The sequence below is a fragment of the Scomber scombrus genome, chromosome 17, assembly GCF_963691925.1.
Source record: "Scomber scombrus chromosome 17, fScoSco1.1, whole genome shotgun sequence".
NCBI lineage: Eukaryota > Metazoa > Chordata > Actinopteri > Scombriformes > Scombridae > Scomber > Scomber scombrus.
The window spans coordinates 14,582,440-14,602,171 of record NC_084986.1 but is presented as its reverse complement, the minus strand read 5'-3'; the positions used below and the strand labels follow the sequence as shown (position 1 = coordinate 14,602,171).

The window sequence follows — 19,732 nt, the reverse complement described above, 5'->3', positions numbered from 1 at the left end:
TGACTCAATAAAAAAAAATTGAATCTATATGTGTAATATTCACAAACAAAATTCAGTCTGTCCCATTTTAAAAGTTTGATTCACCATCATGAAAAGAGCCTGACTGATACAGGATTTGTGGGGCTGATACCAATATTAGTTAGTAAAACAAATCCCAGGATCAATATATTAACCGATAATCTTATATATACAGAATATTTACATAAACACACATTTTCTGCAACGTCCCTCAAATGTGGTTATCAAACACTTGTGACAAAGATATGTAATTTAGGTATGATGTTTTACAGTTTAACAAACTTTCTTGCGTAAAATGACATCAGTGGACTGAAACGGTAAACTTCACCCGGATTTTAATAAATAACTATGAATAAAAAACACACAGAACATTAAATGTATGTTTGCATTATTAAACTTTAGTGACAAAATGATCAAATATACATATAATGCTGCCTTATATAACTTTAAAGTTTGTTTTGTTTTTTCTTAAATATCAGCACATATCGGACACATGTAAAAGGATACTGATATATATGTGCTAGGCCACTGTCGGCCGATAATATCAGCTGACTGATATATCTGTCGGCTCTAATCGTGAATATGAAGTGAAATTTAAAGATCATTAAGTATATTCATTGTAAGCATTCACTTACTTGAGAACCAAAGCATTCTGAATTTACCGCACATCAGAAATTTGCATCTTGATTATGATCGCTGTGTCACTGAGACATCTGAAGACAAAGCAAAGATGACCAGTGATGAATGGAACACATGGCACTACTGATGAAGACCATGTTTAATTTGTCCCAGGAGATCAAGCGCTATCAATGTGCAATGGCTGGATCTTCATGTGGTAAGTATGGAAGAGAAAAAGAAACACTACAGCAGTATTTCATCAGTTTGTAAGGGGTGGGCATAATTTACTGATTCAGTCACTTTAGAAATCATGTATTAATTTTTGTATGTCCTACATCTAATACATTTCTGAATATTAAAAATGTTTTTCTAATGTGGTGTGGACTGTATTTTATGCTTATTAAAGAACAATGTGCTCCTAAAGACTCAAAATGTGGTTTTTTTTAATGTTCTTTTTTGTGTGTGCGTTTTGTTTTTAGAAGTCACAGACATGACAGTTTTTAATCATACAAAATATGTATCATTGCTATATAAAATGGCTGATATAGCAAAATACATATTGTATCAAACCTCATTACAATGCATGTGATCAACACAGGTGTAACTGGATTTTTCTCTGCTGTCAGTCTGCCACATGTATGGAGATTGGAGATGTGCAGACATGTACTTCACCAGATAAAGATCTAATTTACAGTATTATGCTACATCAAGGCATGAGTAAGTCCACATTGTGACAGTGACCGCTGTGGCACATGATGTCTTCTGGTTGGTTCTTATCCAGCGTGATGACTCTTGAATTCAGCTGGAACGTCACTGTCCAGTTTACAGATTATCTTGTAGATCGATTTCTTCCAGGATGGATCACGGTCTTTTCCCATCGAGACAGCAATGTAAAACTCTCTCAGTGTAATCTCGGAGACTTTGAGGAATCGGTCAGGAACCTGTGAATCCACATAATATTGAAAAATACTTCTTATACAGAAACTGTTCACAATCCATCTGTGTGTTTGACGGGGGTGTTGCATAGATTAATATGTTCTTAATATTCAGAACTGGCCCTGGTGAATCAAGGTAAGTACAGCGTTGAAATGTAACGGGGACTATTTTTAATTGAGAACAGTATTAAACAAATTCTAATAAATGTCATTTATCTCAGTTTATAACTACTTATACTGTACAATTACTCCTCTCTCTTTTTGAAATTTTTTTTATTCTTACTGTGATTTCATGTATTGTAGTACGAGTCATTCACACATTTGTTTCATACTGCTTTCAAGCTGAATCTATTACAGTCGACAAGTAAAAATAGCCTCAAAAAGCTCTTCAAAGGAGATAATGTGGTTCAAGTTTAATCCTCGACTTGCCAGCTCACAGGATATTAATGTTCGACTGGAAACACTGGTTTGGTAACGCCAAATATGGTCTTAAATTAAAAACAATCTTGTGTTCATTTGATTTTATGACAAATGCAGATCCTTAAAGTATCCCTGAAAACATGGTTGTTCCCATCATGAAACACATGATGTGAATGACTGGCAGAGGGGCCTTAAGAAGACAATGTACATTAGTCCGTCCATTTAAGATGTCAACCAAGGAAATGACATGGCAGATATTTCGAGCTGTTTAAATTGCAGGATAGAAACTGGTTTGAAAAAAGAGACCACACCATGTTTTCATTTTATATAACGTGTTTGACTTGTTCTCACATGACCGCACCCAACATTACTGCTGGTTGTCAGGTTTATGTGTTTGACCTGAGACCAAACAGTAATGTAACACTGTAGTACTCGAAATGTATCTCCTTTAAATTTGTTGTTGCAAAATATTTTCTAATTATTTTATTTAATACTTACAGTGAGAGTGCTGGGTAAAACCTGGATTATGGACTGAGGTAGTAAAAAGGCTGTTTAGGGTTACAGAGATAACTATCAATATTGCTTCATGAGACAAAACTCAGGACTCCATATTCTCCTTTTAAAAAAATTAATAATACAGCTCTTTACTTTTTTGCACACTCTTAGCTGTTTATCTCCCTCCTGTTCTCTCTCTGTATTGCTCCTGCCTGCTCTTTTTGCCTCCTGACTTCTTCCAGAAACAGATTTGCAGGCTTAATGTCTCTTCCACTCATCAGGAATCCACCTGGTTAAATTTAAAGATCAAAAAAGGAAATTGTAAAGTGAATCACAACTAAATGTGCAAACATTACTTTTGACTTTTTTCCCCTTTATATTCAGGTCATCTTTTGTAATTTTATCAATGCTGATTCAATTGTACATGGTTTGTAATTTACTTATCAACATTAACATGAAGACATGTTTGAAAGTATAATCGTAAACCACCGGTTCCATTTTCATGGACCATCTACATCTATGAAAAGTTTGTTTCTATTAAGTACATAAAATATAATAGATTTCCAAATCTTCTTGAAGTTAATTTTATAAAAGTTTGAAAAAGATACAAAACACTGACTTTTACTTTCTGATTCTGCTTATTTTAAAAATTCAAATGATTGTAATTATTCAAATAAAATACTCGATAAAAAAACTGGATAAAACCTCCACTTCACAGAAAGTAATGAAGTCCTTATTTAACTAATACAACATTTTCATTGTGATGTGAATGTCACAATTTACACAATATATTTCTCTAGGTATATATTTTGATTTATGTTAAGTTATGGTATGTATAAATGTTAGTAAATCTAATTAAATCTTTTAAGTCCTAATTGTCTCTTAATATGAAGATTTAATGTCGTATTAAATGTGCCCTGTATGAACATTAAGTTTATTGGTCTTAATCTACCAAAACAATCTTCTGGCACACTGTTCACTGCTGTATTATTACAGTATAGTAGCAATACTTATTGTGTCTATATGAAATTACACACAGTAATTTAGTTACACAGGCCAACTGTGGTCAATGTGCATATTAACAGTCAACATGTCCGCTACACTGATTAGAGAATGCTAATTACTGTCACTTTATTAAATCTTTAATCATAGCACTGTATATCAATGTTGCATTTCACGGCCTTTTGAAAAAATGGCATTAGGTTATTTTCTTCTTAGTGATTTCTTCTTTTTTGCTGTGAAACATACAGATTAGTGTCTCTACACATTAATTTGAAAATGGGTTCACTACTGATAGAAACTGAAATGATGACATCTGCAAAGCCAAATGTGCACACTAAATGAAGAGAAAATGAAAAGACACATCTCAAACTTGAAAATATTTTACTCCATACAGGGCTCAACAAAAGTGTGAAAGCTGTTCCTTTATCGCTTTGAGCCAAAAATGAATCTGAATATGATGAAGCATTGGTTTCCCTGAACTCCTGTCCCCACTTCCCCCCTCCTCAGTGTATTTGCCAGTCTCACAGCTTTTTAATCATCTGTGTGTAATCTCTGTCATGTTGTAAAGTGTTTAAATTCAGATTTTGGAAAAGATTTAATAACTGAAATAAAAAATTTAAATAAATTGATACATTTCAAATATTGACCTAACAACAATTTTTTTTTTTCATCCTGGAACCTGTACGAATTAACTCCTAATATAGTCAATAGACATGATGACACAAGCAGGACCTCTTGCCTTTAAAAAGTTTTTAATTTTTTGTAACTACTGTTGACATCAATTACTAAAGCAATTAACAATTTACGATCATTTGGATGTATTATATAACCTACAAAATATGATCAATCTTGTAAAAACACTGTTCCTTATTGTTTTTTCTATCTGCGCTATTTAAAAATAAAATTATTTTCAAGTTTTGACTAATTAGAAATGGAAAATAGAAAACAACTCAAAAACCACAGTGAACTCAGCCCACTGAAAGCTCCCAAACACAGAAAACCATCACAAATAACTGAGTGACACTTCCTTGCTCTTCATCAGACTATTGAAAGATGCACAAAAACAGGACTGCAGCTCAGCATCAGGAGTTTACTGCTTTTGTGTGTTCTGTATGTTCGGTACTAATAAGAATTACAGTGCAGTTTAATCTCCATCTCACCTGGAAGTCGTTGGCTTTGTTGTAGTGCATGTTGAGAGCTCTGAAAAGTTCTGATTCTCTCCCCACAGTCAGACCTCTGGCGTCGGACACTCCCTCCATTACGGCGTGACGGGCAAACTTCTCCATCTGGATGTAGTAAAACTCCCTGAAGTTACTGAACCACTTGATGAGCTGAGAGGTGATGCAGCGCGTGAACTGAGGAGGAAACAAAAAAAAGGTAAGTTGATCTGATGAGTCGTGCAGGTAATTGACAGTTGTGGTATTTGATATGCTGCGTATACTTTGTCTCAGTGTGAGACAGAAGCTGCTGAACATGTTTTACTGTGTAAAATTTCAATAAATGTTTTTTAAAACACATTGTTGTGTTGTGTTGTCATTTCTACACAGTGTTTTACAGTATGTAACAGTGATAAGTCCTCTGTAGTGCACACTGTTGTTTCACAGAAGACAAGTTAAAAAAAAAAAAAGTAAAAGAAACCTCAGCATCTGATCAGCACATGGCATCTATACAAAAACACATACACACCTACTTACAATGGCAACATATTGCACAACTCTCATGGCCAACATTACCAGCTGTCAACTAAAGTGAAGTAATTGTTAATTCTGTTGTGACAGATTGATTTTGAAAACACTGGCTGTCAACAAAAGCTTTTAAAGGATCATAAATATGCAGCACATTTATCACTATGAACATTTTCAGGTTGTTTTGGTTTCAGATATTCTCTCAGCAACAACATGAAACATAGTGCTCATTTTCTGAGTTTTTAATAAATGCTATGAATCTAGTTTCTCTTTAAAAAAACGAATAATGTTTTTGGGCTCTTTATTCTGTGACTATGTTCTAATGAAATTATACAAACATGCAAGGATTATGCTGCTTCTGTTGCATTCACTTTCTCACCTGTACGTCATGGAAACACATCTTCAGCACCAATGAGCTGGGGTAGCGGGTGTAGAAGAACATGAGCTTAGCTTTCTTCAGGTGGTTTGTGGTCAGACCCTCCTGAATGCACCAGTGTTAAGGATTGAAACACACACACACACACACACACATCCTAAACATTGGAAAACAGTGTTGCTTTTCTTTGTTAATGAGCCCAGCTTTCTCTGGAAACATTTTCTCTCCCACAAATCATTACGACACAGATACTGCAATTTTCTTCAAAGATCTGAAGATCAAAGGGACACTTGTTGGATTCTGGACGGCGCCAAGTTGTTGCACCTTTTTAAAAAGAGGGAAAATTGTTGATTTACACCACATAGCTGGGGTGATGACAAGGTTTGTGACACAAAATGGGTTGTTATTTCAACCTCAAATAGGCAGAGGTAGAATTATTACTGGTATCTACAGGCAATGGCTTTAGAAACTGCAATAGGGGTTTGTTGTTTTTTTTTAAGATGGTATTCTGTGGTATCTGTGGTATTGATCCCTACATATTAGTATAAATGAGCATCTTGAGCTCATCATTTTTGAAAAGTCTACATCAGTGTTAGAAACTTAGAGGATACATTCAATATGTACAGGTTATTCTTTAGCAGGCTACCGGACTGAATCTTGACATCAGGGAGACAGAGGCTTTCCAAACACACTGGATCCACAGTTACAGTGTGTGTCTGTGGGCTCCTCAAAGATCTGGAGTTGACTTTTGATCTTATTTTGTCTGAGTTCCAAAATGCATCAAACGTCTCAAACTTTCCCTCCGAGCATCCTCCTTGCAAGCACCTGAGGGTGTTTTGATGGGCAGCGTTATGGATCTGTCCTGGTGTCTGATCTTCACGCAGAGTGGAGTCGTAACTAAATGAGGCTGAAAGTTTGGGGCGATGGTGAGCTCTTGATCCGGACTGGAGGATAAACTTGTCGGGTCTTTCTGGTTGTTGTGGTTTTTGCACCACAAGGGAGAGCGCTTCAGTTTGAACATCTGGGACTTGCACCTCTGTACTCCCGCAACATACTAGTCCTATTTTATTCTCTTTACAAACAGGTGGCCGCTTATGAAGATTTAGAAAAGACAAATCAGTCTCTGCAATCTCCTCATTTTGTGAGGCTTGTAAAAGAGGCACGCTTTTGAAAATGGAGTCAACGCTCCTGCTGACAGCTCTGGACAGTTCGTACTTTAAAACATCTGCCATCAACTTTACTTTTTCAGGCTTGGATTGAAAATAGTTCACTGGCTTCACCTTTTTCCATCCCTTCCTGTTTGAGTCGCTTTCAAACTCACCATATGATTCTGTACCTGTGTCTCTTGAAGTTATGTCAGGTGAATTGTTCCAGATGGGATATTTCTCTTCTGCAAGACTTTCCTTACTAATATCCACACTGTCATTCACCCCATCCACATGAGTAAACCTCATTCTGAGCTGCCTGAGGTGCTGATTCTGGCTTTGAGGCTCCATTCTTGTCTGGCTCCCTCTCATTTCACTTCTTTGCGTGTGGTCTTGATGCAAAAGCAGCTCCTGCATCTTCTCACTTCCCTGCATGCTGTCTGCGTCCTCGTCCTGATTCGTCGTCACATCTGTGCAGTGAGCACCAGGAGAACCGGTCATGCCTTTGATGATGTTTTCTACTCTGGCTCGCTTTGCTTGATGGCCGCTGTTTAAGTTCCACTCAAAGTGACCACAAGAATTGGATGCAGGGTGCCTTCTTGTGTTGTCTGCAGGTGGATTGAGTTCAAGCTGGCTTGAACACATCAAATTTGAACCAGCATCACTGTAGCTGTAATAATCACTCTCTGGTGGCGGCTTCTTCTCACTGTCTTTGTGTAAGAGCACAGAAGCACCTGATACATCTGAATTTGATAGCATGGGGTCAGGCTGAAAAAAAGGAAGTTGCTCAGCAGTGCGGCCGTCGATGCAGATGTTGCTGGAAGAAAACATGTCTCTGCTCCACGAACTTTGATTAATGCTTGTTGGATTAAGATAGCCCTGAGGAAAAACACCAAAATTAATCACATAATGAAAGAAGTCCTTCTAGGAATTCTTAGAGATGTCACAGTAACAAATGCCACAGTTGCAGGGTTTTTTTATACAAAGATTTATTAATGTATTAATAAACCCCAAATAAAGGCACTGTATTGCAGATTTTTGTTTTTCACACAACATTTTAGGTTTTCTCCTGACTTTTCTGTATCTTAGTTGTATTTTTTAGTTAGTTAGTTTTATCCAATTTAGATTAACAACATAATCTTACAGTCTAATGTGCAATCAAAGAGTGAAAATAAAACATGCAGTTTATATATCAAAGACATAAAGTATATCTGATGACCCACCTGTTGCCCTGTGCAGAGACCTGAAGAGGCTGCAGGACTGCAGATTGCTGGAGGAGAGGGACACTTAAATATTTCTACTGCTGGCACATGTGAGAGCCCCTTCAGATAACAAGGAGGTGTGGTCAAATGTGCTTATCTCAACCTGCCAAATAACAACACACGAACCTATTGTTTGACATGACAACCCACATATTATGGATTAAATAAGGAAATAATACATAATTATAATTGTTCATCCTTCTTGCATTTTTTGCCTGGTTGTCAGTAAAATGAGTTGAAAGTACCCATTTGAAAAGTGCTATTTAATGTAGACAATGGTACAGTCCAACCATATTTAAAATACATTTTTTCACCAGAAACTTGCACTTTAATTTACTCTATCCACGTTCAAGTGCTTGATATACACATGATAAACGTAATAAAGTGTGATGTTTATCCAGCCCGCAGCTCACCCGGTGCAGCCCACCCCCCGGTCAGCCGCAGTGGTTCCTCCCGCTGGACACAACCATGAAGTCGGTTTCTGATTCGGATTTAAGGGAAAAGTTAAAGGAAACAGAAATGTTGATACCTGGCGGCTTTCACTGCGTTTTTGTACTTATTAAAGGGTGTTAGACATTGTAGAAAAAAACCTTAACGTCGTTTAAACCAGTTTTCGGATTCATGGAGCCTTTATTCTGTTTGTGAAAATGAAAAGGGGCGATTTCATAGCTTCATCGAGACCACATTAGATCAGGTCAAAAAACACCGTCAAAATGGACTAGATTAACGACCAAGTCCAGAAAAATTAATCAAATCCTGACCCCAACCCTAACCCTTAAAAAAGAGACTCCACTGACTCATTAAAAAACAGTTTCTGATTTGTGAAATCTTTTTTTCTGTTAGGCCTATATAAAAAGTGACACTAGTGGGAAACAGTGAAATAACCCTTTTTGTATTGGAAAAATAAACCTGACAGTAAGTTTAAACAGCATTACAGCTTCTGCTACGATGTTTCAACTCTTTCATAATGCAAATGGTGATAACAAATAGAGAATCGCCCTCTAAACATGAACACTTAGGTTTCCCTTAACTTTCCCCTGAACTCCGAACCAGAAGCTAACTTCAGCTCCGTCTGTCGGACCTCCAGCTGCCGCCATCAGTGGACTCAGCCTCCAGTCAGCGTCATGCTATCACGGTCCCGGTGTGTTTACCGGACGCTCGGCCGCTCCCTGTCCGCCGTGAGCCAGGTAGGTCAGAGGAGACGGTGGACTGAGGCTGTGTTTTGACGGTGAAACTCCTCAGACTGATTAAATACAGCCACATTTAGTCGTGAACTAGCTTGTGGTTAGCTCGTGTAGCAGGGCCTCACCTCACTCACCAAGGACAGACTGACAGCTCAGAGACAGGCAGCTCAAGTCTGTAGATAACTAAGAAAAATATTGACATGGTATTTTGTTTTGTTTTTTAACATAGATTTTGAACAGCCGTGAGTGTCGTCAATTTTAGTTCAAAGTCTTTGTTGTTACTTCCGTAGCACACTGTCTACATATATGGTAGTACAATGTCATTCAACACAGTGCAACATACACCACAGACGAAACACCACTTAAAAGTCATTGAATCAGATATACAGTCACTATAAAAGATGCACAGTCATTAAAAATAGATATACTAGCACTATAAAAAAAGTATAACGTTACAGTCATTGTAATCATGCGTTGGTCCCGCTGTATATGATTGGATGCATTATTAGTCCTTTGCTGCAGAGTGTACTATACATTTTAGGGTGTTTACAGTAAATTTGGTCTATTTACCATTTGGATCAGTGCTGTGTGCCTTGTAGGGGTGATGAGAAATATAAAAAAAATGATTACAGGATACAGAATGTGGTCTAAAAATGGTGCAAAATCAATCCTAAAGAGAGAAAGTAGCTGATGCTGCTTAATGTATTTATGTCTGTTGGGCTTTATTGGTTCAGTTCAGCTCAATAATTTCTTTTGGGTGGGGGTCGGTGGTGGGCTTGTTAATAGTCCTGATGGCTTGGGAGGAAGAATCTGTTACTTACTAGTCTGGCAGACCTGGCACTAATGCTCTGAAACCTCCGTCCTGATGTCAGGAGTTTCAAAGAGATGGTGTGAGGGGTCAGCTACTATCGGCCTTTCGGACCATGGATGTACTGTAAGAGCTAGATACTGGACTGAAAATAGAGCCCAGTAAGTCCAGTAAGAATTACTTGGTCGGCACATATGCCTAAAAAAGTGTCTATAAGCTCTTATAATACATCCATGTTTCCAACACACCAGGCTTTGTAGAAATCACAGCTACAGTATGGTGAGGAGAGGGACACCCATGATCCACTCTGCAGTTTTCGTTTTTCTCAGCGGGGACCTGTAGTCAAAAACTTGACAGTCATAACAAACCACTTAGCTAACAAACTTTAAGAAACTATAATCTCTGTCCCCTGTTAGCCATATTGTTGTCTTTTTCTTATAAAATCTCCATATATGTCGTGAAACTAACTAAAGCAGTCTTAAAGGAGCAACGCTTGCGTGTTGTGGTTGGGTTTGGTTGTTAAACTGAGGTGAGTGCAGCTGACCTGACAGAAATAGCTCATGTCATGTTACACATGTAGAGTATGTGCTGTGCAGGAATAACATGCACACTAGTTCAGCTGTCTGTTCACTGGGCAGGTTACTGCAACATGATCACCAAGGTACATAACCAGTGTGTCTTGTCAGACCAGTGAGTGAGCTGCACACATCAGGTGTCATGAAATAAACTCAGTTAGTTTATTAGGTAAACCTATTTGAAAATAAACAGCATTAAATCATCATCACCTTCATGAAGGTTTTAATGTTGTCCAGTTTGTGCTGAGATTGTCTCAGAAACTTTAATAGCTTGAAAATGAACCAGCTGTCAATTTTGTTAAACTAATTTTCTATTGATCCACTAATGAATTCAATGTTTCAGTTTCAAATACAAGTTTCAAGTTATGATTTATCAGTAGGATTCACTGCAGCTCTGTTGTTTTAGACTAGAGCTGCAAAATGTGAGGATTTTAAACTTTTATGTGTCATATATGACAGTAAACTGAATATCTTTGGGTTTTTGACTGTTGATCACACACAAAAAGACATCTGAAGACATCACTTTATGCTCAAGGACATTAGATCAGGCCTTTTTAACTGTTTTCTTACATCTTATAGATATATATATAGATAATTGGCAGATAAATCAATAATCAAAAAAGTTGTTAGTTGCAGCCTCATTTTAACTGCAGTCATTTCCGCTAAATGATAAACTGGAAATTGAGTTTATGTAATGGAACAGAAGATCCTGAGAAAGAGACTGAAGGTCAGCATTAATCTAATCAGTCAGTGTAATGTTGTTCTCTCGGCCCTCTGCAATCAGCAGCAGCTGTTCTGGAGAGTAAAAATGATGAAAGCTTGAATGCTTTGCTGAGATCGCATGTCTACACATGCTTCTATCCACTTTGGATGTTGCGGTCCGTTTCCAAAGACTCCACCCTTCTCTCACACATCAGAAGGTTCATCAGACCAACATCAGCATGAGAGAACTCAGAAATACGCCAATCCTCTGCTCTGCCTTCAAAATACCCACAAATGACTCATTACATACGGCGATGAAGGGACGTCAAATTTACCGCAGCCTGTTCTTGTCAGCGCCAAAAAATCCAGTTTTAACAGAACAGTCTTGTTGTGAAATGACTTTGACTCTTAGTTTCCAAATAAGAAGGAGAATCACATGAAGGATCAAGCTTTGTTTTTGGCAGGTTTTCTTTATTTGATGATAAAGCTAGAGGGGCCAAGGGTGGAGGTGTCTCCACTGGACAGTCCCAGTCCTGCATTTCTGCAAGAGAAGTTGTTTCAAAGTTATTCATCTCTAATTTCCCAGTCAAGGAGAACAAAAGAAGCATAATTGTTGTGATGTGAGTTAAATAATCAAGTGAAATGTAAGTACGTTTTTCTCCTTGATTAGAACATTTGAGATGTAGATCTTGGGTTCAGCACTCCTCCGAGAATCTTATTGTTGGAGCAAAACCTCATTCTCCAGTTCAGTTGTTTCAAAGTTGTTCATGTCGAACCCACATGATTTTAGTGACTTACTTTAATATATTCATGAAGTGGTGCAGAAGAAAGTTAGTATTTACTCAAATCAGTCATGTACAAAATCTACTTTATCATTCAGAAAGCAGCATTTTAAAACTGAATTAATGTGATTATTAATGTATTCTTTATATCTACATACATATTTTTTATGGTGAAGCTTTGTTAATAATTGAATAATAGAAAAATAATGACATTTAAAGAGCTAAGTGTACATGAAAGTGATTTTTTTCCCTTTTTTTAATCTTTTCAGGCCAATAATGTGCTGGTTCGACAAAGTGTATCAGGTGAGTGTGCTTGTAACGATGTTGGTCAGTCCTTAAGCTGGATTTGAGAACCTCAGCACTCATTTAGTATGTAAGACCACTGTCTTTATCTTATTGCTCATGAATAAACAAGCCCTGCGAGTGGATGATCTAAAGCAGAATCTGTAGTGCTGATGAGTGGATAACTGCAGCTTTCAGAGAACTCCACTCATCGTGTTCGAGCTTCAGGAGAAGCAGCAGCAGTCATAGTTGTTGTTGTTGATCTCCTTTTTTTCTTTTCTTCAAGGCCTCTCTGTCTGCAGTCGCCTAGTTTATTCTCAGCCGTAAGTGATTCCTGTAACTCTGTTATCTGTTTGTGAATGCCCTTCAGCACAGTGACGCATTATTTATGTACCATAAAATGTGATGAGCTGAACATCTGTGCAGCAAATAATGAGTTAAAGTGGCTCTTATGTGGTGTAGAGTAAACTTAAAAAAGTCTGCTTACAACATATCATATTGTAATGTTTGTGTTTGTGTGCTTTTTAACAAGTTTGGTCATTTCTTTTCTTTTTTTCTTGACATTTAGATGTGAATTTCCATCATCAGCTAGTGTCTTTCACATCAGATACTTCAGGACCTCTGCTGCTCACAGTATGAATCGCAACATTTCTCAACATTATGTGTTGAACTCAACTCTGCTCAGTGTTTAACTCACAGTAACTGTACTTCTTTCTCTTCGTGCAGGGGATGAAGTAGTCACAGTCAAAACTCCTGCATTTGCAGAATCTGTTTCAGAGGGGGACGTTAGGTGGGAGAAAGGTTGGTATTTGTCACCATTTAATTTACTGTGAATGTCCTATATTGTATTACAACTGTGCCAAATGTTGACTGAATGAATATTTCTGCTTTGTTGTAGCTGTGGGCGACTCAGTAAACGAAGATGAGGTGGTTTGTGAGATTGAAACTGACAAGGTATGTACAACCTAACAACCTGAAATCACAAATATGACTTAATTTTTTTAACCTAAACAAAGAAAAACACGTAAACGTGTATTTTGTACTTACAGACGTCAGTACAAGTCCCCGCTCCAGCAGCCGGTGTCATTGAGGAACTGCTGGTGCCTGATGGAGGGAGGGTAGAGGGAGGAACGCCGCTTTTCAAACTCCGAAAAGGAGGTGTGTGCTTCCTTTCTTTGAATATCACAAGTAAAACAAACCATACTGATAGGACTGGGTTGTGTTGAAGGTTTTTCTATCCTACGGCCACTTTTCTATCCCCTCAAGTCAGGGATTGAAGATGTGTTGAATCACAATAACCCTGAAACATACTGAAGCAAAGTGTCAGTTTTATGAATCACATCATCCATACAATCTTGTCTTCAACTTCTGTCTCCTCAGCTGCTGCCGCCAAAGCTGCTCCCTCTCCAGCTGCAGAGGCCCCTGCTGCTGCTGCAGCCGCTCCACCACCACCTCCTCCTCCAGCTGCAGCTCCCACTGCCATGCCTCCAGTGCCCCCAGTGCCAGCACAGCCTGTCCAAGCCAAACCTGGTGTGTTTCCCTCTTTTAAATCTTTTACAGATTGAATTGATTTATGATTATTATACATGTATGCATGTACCTGTTTTTGGCTGTTTATGACTCATTCATACTTCAAATAGATGTAGTATATTTTCTGCTAAGGTCTCCTCTCTCTTTATGTAGTTTCTGCTGTCCAGCCCACTGCTGCAGCTGCACCTCCTCCAACAGCTGGAAGCAGAGGAGAGAACAGGGTAACGCACATGCTGATGATGACACACTCGTTATGTTACATTTATGTGTTTTTTGTCTCTTCTGTTACATTCATAGGGAAATAATTAATATGGTAATAATAATAATGAAGTTTCCAATGATGGCCAGCATAAAAATGTATGCTTTCAGTCACATGCTTTTGTTCTCCCTCCCTGCTGTCCAGGTGAAGATGAACCGTATGAGGCTGAGAATCGCCCAGAGGCTGAAGGAGGCTCAGACCACCTGCGCCATGCTGACCACCTTCAATGAGGTGGACATGAGGTGAGCCACAGCAGCAGTGAAATGTGAACGCCAACGTCATGTTGTTATCTTATATTTAACACTCAGAACATTTTCTGATCGTCAAGACTTTTCCTCACTTCACAAACTCTCTGGTATGTCCTCATTTTTCTGCAGCAACATTCAAGAGATGAGAAAAGTCCATAAGGATGTTTTCTTAAAGAAGCATAATGTCAAACTGGGTTTTATGTCAGCGTTTGTGAAGGCTGCAGCGTACGCTCTGACTGATCAGCCTGCTGTCAACGCTGGTAGGATATCTTACTTCCTCTGTTGTATTTTACTTCAAAAGGATACTGAGCATGAGAAACGTTTTATCTTTTTCACTAAACTTTATTTTTATAAATGTTTACCAGTTATTGATGATACGACCAAAGAGATTGTCTACAGGGACTATGTAGACATCAGTGTCGCTGTGGCAACTCCAAAGGTACAACCTTTGACTCTGTAAAATGAAATCATTTCTGTGAAAACTGTTGCTGCTCCTGTAAAAGGTGGATGTACAGTACTAATATGTATAAGTGAGTAGAAACCGAGGACACCTGAGTCAGGTTTGTTTAACCAGCATCATCTGTTCTTTCTGTTGCGTGTGTTTAGGGACTTGTTGTACCTGTGATCCGCAGTGTGGAGACCATGAACTTTGCTGACATTGAGAAAACCATTAATGCGTTAGGAGAAAAGGTAAAAAATAAAAATAAAAATAAAAAACATGTTTAGAAAACATTAATAGCTTGAAATTATTGTGTTGTATGCCAGATATTTACAATTTTACACTATAAATAATATCTGGCCTTTTTATTTCACCTATAAAGTGCAAACATGAGAAAATTGATTGTGTTTTGTGCCTCAGGCTCGTAAAAACGAGCTTGCTGTTGAAGATATGGACGGAGGCACCTTCACCATCAGTAACGGCGGCGTGTTCGGCTCCATGTTTGGCACCCCCATCATCAACCCGCCACAGTCTGCCATCCTGGGCATGCATGGCATTTTTGACCGACCTATGGCCATCAACGGACAGGTAAGCCATGAATGATCTGTCCATAGATACACTGGAACAAAACATAAAGTATCCTCTACTCCGTTTCAAAAGGAATTATAATACAAACCTGCTTGGCTTAGCAAGTGTGTGTGATTTTATTTACTGAACCAAAAATATTAGTTATCCGTACTACATTACAGTTTAAAAACAGTAAGGAAAAATAGTTATTCTGCTCCAAGTCACGTAAGCGGGGTCAAAGGACTTTTTTCTAAATCTGACGCACTTAATCGTGAGTATACAATGAAAAGGCTTTCTGCTTTGACAGGTTGAGATCCGGCCCATGATGTATGTGGCTCTGACATACGACCACCGACTCGTTGACGGCAGAGAAGCGGTCACTTTCTTACGCAAGATCAAAGCAGTTGTAGAAGATCCTCGAGTGCTGCTTCTGGACATGTGATTCTCCCTTCACTTCTTTACTTCTTTAAAGATAGCTCAGCTGCATAACATGAACTCCACCTCACAGAAAACGCACAAAATCACTACAAAACTACTGTTGTCTTTTTAATTGTTCATTCAGACTGTCGTTGGATATTAAGGTTATTTTCCTAGCACTTGTGGAGCTTAAATATGTGGTTTTATCTGAAGGGAGTTACTTGAAATATACCTAATATCCCAGGGAAGTGCTTTATGTGGGCCTTTGCTAAATCAATAAAGCAGGAAGATTGCTCGTCATTCTCTACCAGTCGTCAATTAAAGTTTTGCTACAAATTAATTAAGAAAGAGACAAGTCACATTTACAACATGCATTTACACTTATGACAAAAAATAAGCATTCACAGGCTTGTATGTGGTTATATCTTTGTGCCCTTCAGATGGCCACATGAAGCAGTAGATAAACCCGTCACTCCATCCTTGTCTCACTTGTGTCGTCATGAACCAATATGGTTTTTTCCACGCAGCATTTGGCTGCATGACATTCTCCTCTGCTCGTTAGTTGGTACTCCTGAGCCACTTTTTCCACAGCAGGGCCGAGCAGCTCTCCCTCAAATGAGTTCAAGATGTTTTAATGTTAACAGACGATTGGAAGAATTTGTTGGTTTACTGCTTGTCACACTTACTAGAAACAATCTGGAAAATATGAATCAGTGACCAAGAAAACAAGTATACCACTTCCATGCCTTTAAATCCACGTTGACTGAAGGTCAGTTCAGTTATATTCCTGCTTTGCATAGTCAGCAATGTACTGTCTTTTTTTTTTTTTGCTTTGCTCTTGTCTGGCAGATTCAGTGACCATCAAAATCTCAAAATGTGATCAAACTCTTTTTGAGCTTTTACCGGAACAGAAACAAATGTACTGTTCTTAAATAGAAAATGTACAAGACACAAGACAGTGTTTGTTATATTTACATTATACACAAACTTAAACACTTTATGGTCAGAGTGTTGGGAGTAATGTTTAAAACGCACAATTTGGCAGCAAATGATGAGAGGTTTTTTTTTTGTGCTATCCTATATATAAAATACTTGTATCTATTTAACAAAACTATTTTAAACATTAAACATCTCAAGAGTTTTATGTACTTAAACCTGTCTCGCTATTTCCTTCACAAACTGAACATGTTTACAGTTTTCCCTCAGTCCACCGATCATGGTTTAGAGCTTAAACTTGAAGGTGGATATTTTTCTATTGATCGACCAGTTGATTATCATAAGCAATTGATTAAATTATGTTTCAAGCACATATGCTACTATGCCACCTAATGTCTTTTATGATAGTAATTTGAATCTCTTGATTTTGAGCTACTGTCTAGACATTTGAAGATATATTTGGCTCTGGAAACTTGTGACACTCATTTCTGTTTTCTTAAGTTGTTTCAACCGAACAATAGATTATCTGACAAGAACTGACAACATGAATTGATAGTGAACATTAGCGTTAGTCACAGTCCTGTGATGGGTTGTGTAATACCAACCGATGCCAAACTGTTGACTGAACGTCTTTTTGAGAATATCTTACAAATATGACGACAGCAAGATAAAAACACGAGGCTCTGGAAGGACACGTCTTCAGAGCAGATCTTGCCTTGAGCATTTTATCCTCTGCCAAATCAATTTTGCTCCTGGGTTTTCCGCTGCAGATGAGTTCTGTGCCAAAGACGCATCTTCAAAGCCTCATTAGTCAGCTTACCGCTCTGCTCTTGAGAAGCCCCAAATAATGGGATCATCTCTGACAAAGTCTTAAGGGTTGCTTGGCCCTTTCTCCCACTTAACAAACACAAGCTCAAGTGTGTGCAGCTGTGTATGATACCCCTTCAGTATTTCTGTTTACTTTAATAATCACAGGGGACAATGGATCCTAATGTACGTCTTTGTTTTCTCTGCCAGCACCTACACAAATGTCTGAACAACACTGTTTGGAGGAAAAACACAGAATTCATTATGAAAGCACAAAAAACCCAAACATTAGATTACCATGAGAATACTGGAGGTCCTAATGGACCTGAATACAGCAAACAATGATACAAGGGTTCCTTTAATTTAATTATTTACTTTTATTACTGCTCAAGATTCCATTAGCGCTTTCGAGATCATGTTAATTGGCAGCGTGTGCCAGTGGGTGCATAGATATCTGAAGGGTTTGTTGGCAGGTTTATTGTTTGGTCTTCAAAATTTGGCCAAATCTGTGAATTTCCAATTGGACTGCACAATAAGATGTGGGTTTTAAGTCTTTGTGTCCATTCACATGAAAGATGGCCCATTAGACATTGGCAGCTAGCTGTTTGTTTTCATTAGTCCACATCAGAGGCATAATTTACCTAAATTATTCTGTTATTTTGTCCATCTTTAAAAAAATTTTAAAAAAAAAGCTAATTACATCAATATCATTATACAAAAAATTATATTTTAGTCGGACTGAAAGTGTTTTGGTGATCAATATCAACAGCCTAAAACTTAACATTGATATTTTTTGTCTTTCAAATCGTCGAGTGCACCCCAGAAAGTCTGAGCATGGAACGGCTTTAAATACTCTTTGGGGAATGTCTTAATATGTTTTGTCAAATGTATAGCTCTTGTATGCATTTACAAACCAATAGTAACGTATCATGTTGTGGTTTTTGGTGTATAAGATAATCTCTTGTTATGCACAACCTTGTATCTACAAGCATAAACGAATAATTTTAGTTTAGTCTATAGTTTTCCAGCAACAAATTAAAAATCAATGTCAGTCATCTAATCACATACTGAAGGAAAAACATGAATAGTCCAATAAGGTTTATGTCCATCAAACCAATTCTACACATTTTGCTATTTTGGACCAGATTGGAGCACCTCAGAGTAAGAATATGGTTCATTATTTTAACAAAGCAAGATATACCGTATCTTTGCAAAAGCCTTCAAAGGAGAACTGAGGAAACGTACAGTCATTTTTACCTTTATGAAGGTCTAATGGTGACGTCATTTACTGATGACTTTTGTCAGTAACAGTAAAAAGAACAACAGTAACCACACTGAAAACAATGACGACAAAATGAATGGTCAGTGGCCATCCTTACTGAGGTTAACATGGACATGAATCAGCATGTTGAGGAGGACGGACTGCCTGGAGGATGCATGAAGAGGATCAAGGAGGAAGAAGAAAAGAACTCAGCTCTTCAGACTGTTGACACTGACAGAACTGACTTTAATAATGCTGACGATAATGAAGGTTTACATGAAGAGGCTGAGACTGACATGGAAGTCGACCACCATGAAGAAGAATAATTAGAGGTCAAGAACCGACAGTGATGAAGAGTGAAAGAAGTTGTTGGGCTGTGACTGAGGGTGTTTTTTTCTGACAAATGCCTCAAATAAAAAGCCCTTAAGAATGTATGACAAAGAAAACATATTTATTATTATTATTATTATTATAGTTGTTGCTGCATATTAATCAATTTCACTTGAAACTTGAGCAAACGTGCGAGTGCACATGTGTGCAGCAACACCTGGACCTATTTAGTCTGCTTTACATATGCCTTTACATATAACTGGTGATATGAAGCTCCACTTAAGTGTTGGTAGTTTAAAATAAACCAAATAAATGCATATGCCTGACATGGGATGTCAGTTTATTGTGTGTCCTGATGACTCAGAATATTACCATGTCAATTCACTTACAGGAGAAACGAAAAGATGCAGGTGAGGCAATGTGCCGTGTCATTGTTTCCTTTGTGGTCCAAACCGGAGCCACCGGACAGAAACAGATTGCTGTGTTGGATATCACACCTTGAGACAATTCATCAGCACAGCCTTAATAATCCTACTCTGCAGGGCCTGCATAAGTAATGCTGCACATGCATATTCATAAGTGTGCCGTTCTCGTCTACAGGCCATTTCATTCAAAACAAACCAGTGTGCTAAAACAACTACCTTGCATC

General features: G+C 38.0%; 2 protein-coding genes across 2 annotated transcripts; one reads left to right on the top strand and one right to left on the bottom strand.

Annotated features, from left to right (window-relative positions):
* Positions 1-1,409: 1,409 nt before the first annotated feature.
* Positions 1,410-7,525, bottom strand: LOC133998072 (prospero homeobox protein 1-like). The gene is made up of 4 exons (XM_062437815.1): positions 6,161-7,525; positions 5,553-5,654; positions 4,649-4,843; positions 1,410-1,577 (listed from the first exon to the last, which is right to left on the bottom strand). Exons 1-4 carry the CDS (start codon positions 7,523-7,525, stop codon positions 1,410-1,412), a joined length of 1,830 nt encoding a protein of 609 aa, XP_062293799.1.
* A 1,512-nt stretch (positions 7,526-9,037) lies between these two features.
* On the top strand, positions 9,038-17,000 carry LOC133997832 (dihydrolipoyllysine-residue succinyltransferase component of 2-oxoglutarate dehydrogenase complex, mitochondrial-like). Its single transcript, XM_062437547.1, has 15 exons — positions 9,038-9,143; positions 12,277-12,310; positions 12,576-12,612; positions 12,858-12,922; positions 13,016-13,090; positions 13,188-13,243; positions 13,339-13,447; positions 13,670-13,819; positions 13,973-14,040; positions 14,223-14,320; positions 14,456-14,586; positions 14,692-14,765; positions 14,933-15,016; positions 15,186-15,353; positions 15,640-17,000. Exons 1-15 carry the CDS (start codon positions 9,081-9,083, stop codon positions 15,772-15,774), a joined length of 1,347 nt encoding a protein of 448 aa, XP_062293531.1. The 5' UTR covers positions 9,038-9,080; the 3' UTR covers positions 15,775-17,000.
* The last annotated feature ends 2,732 nt before the right edge of the window (positions 17,001-19,732 follow it).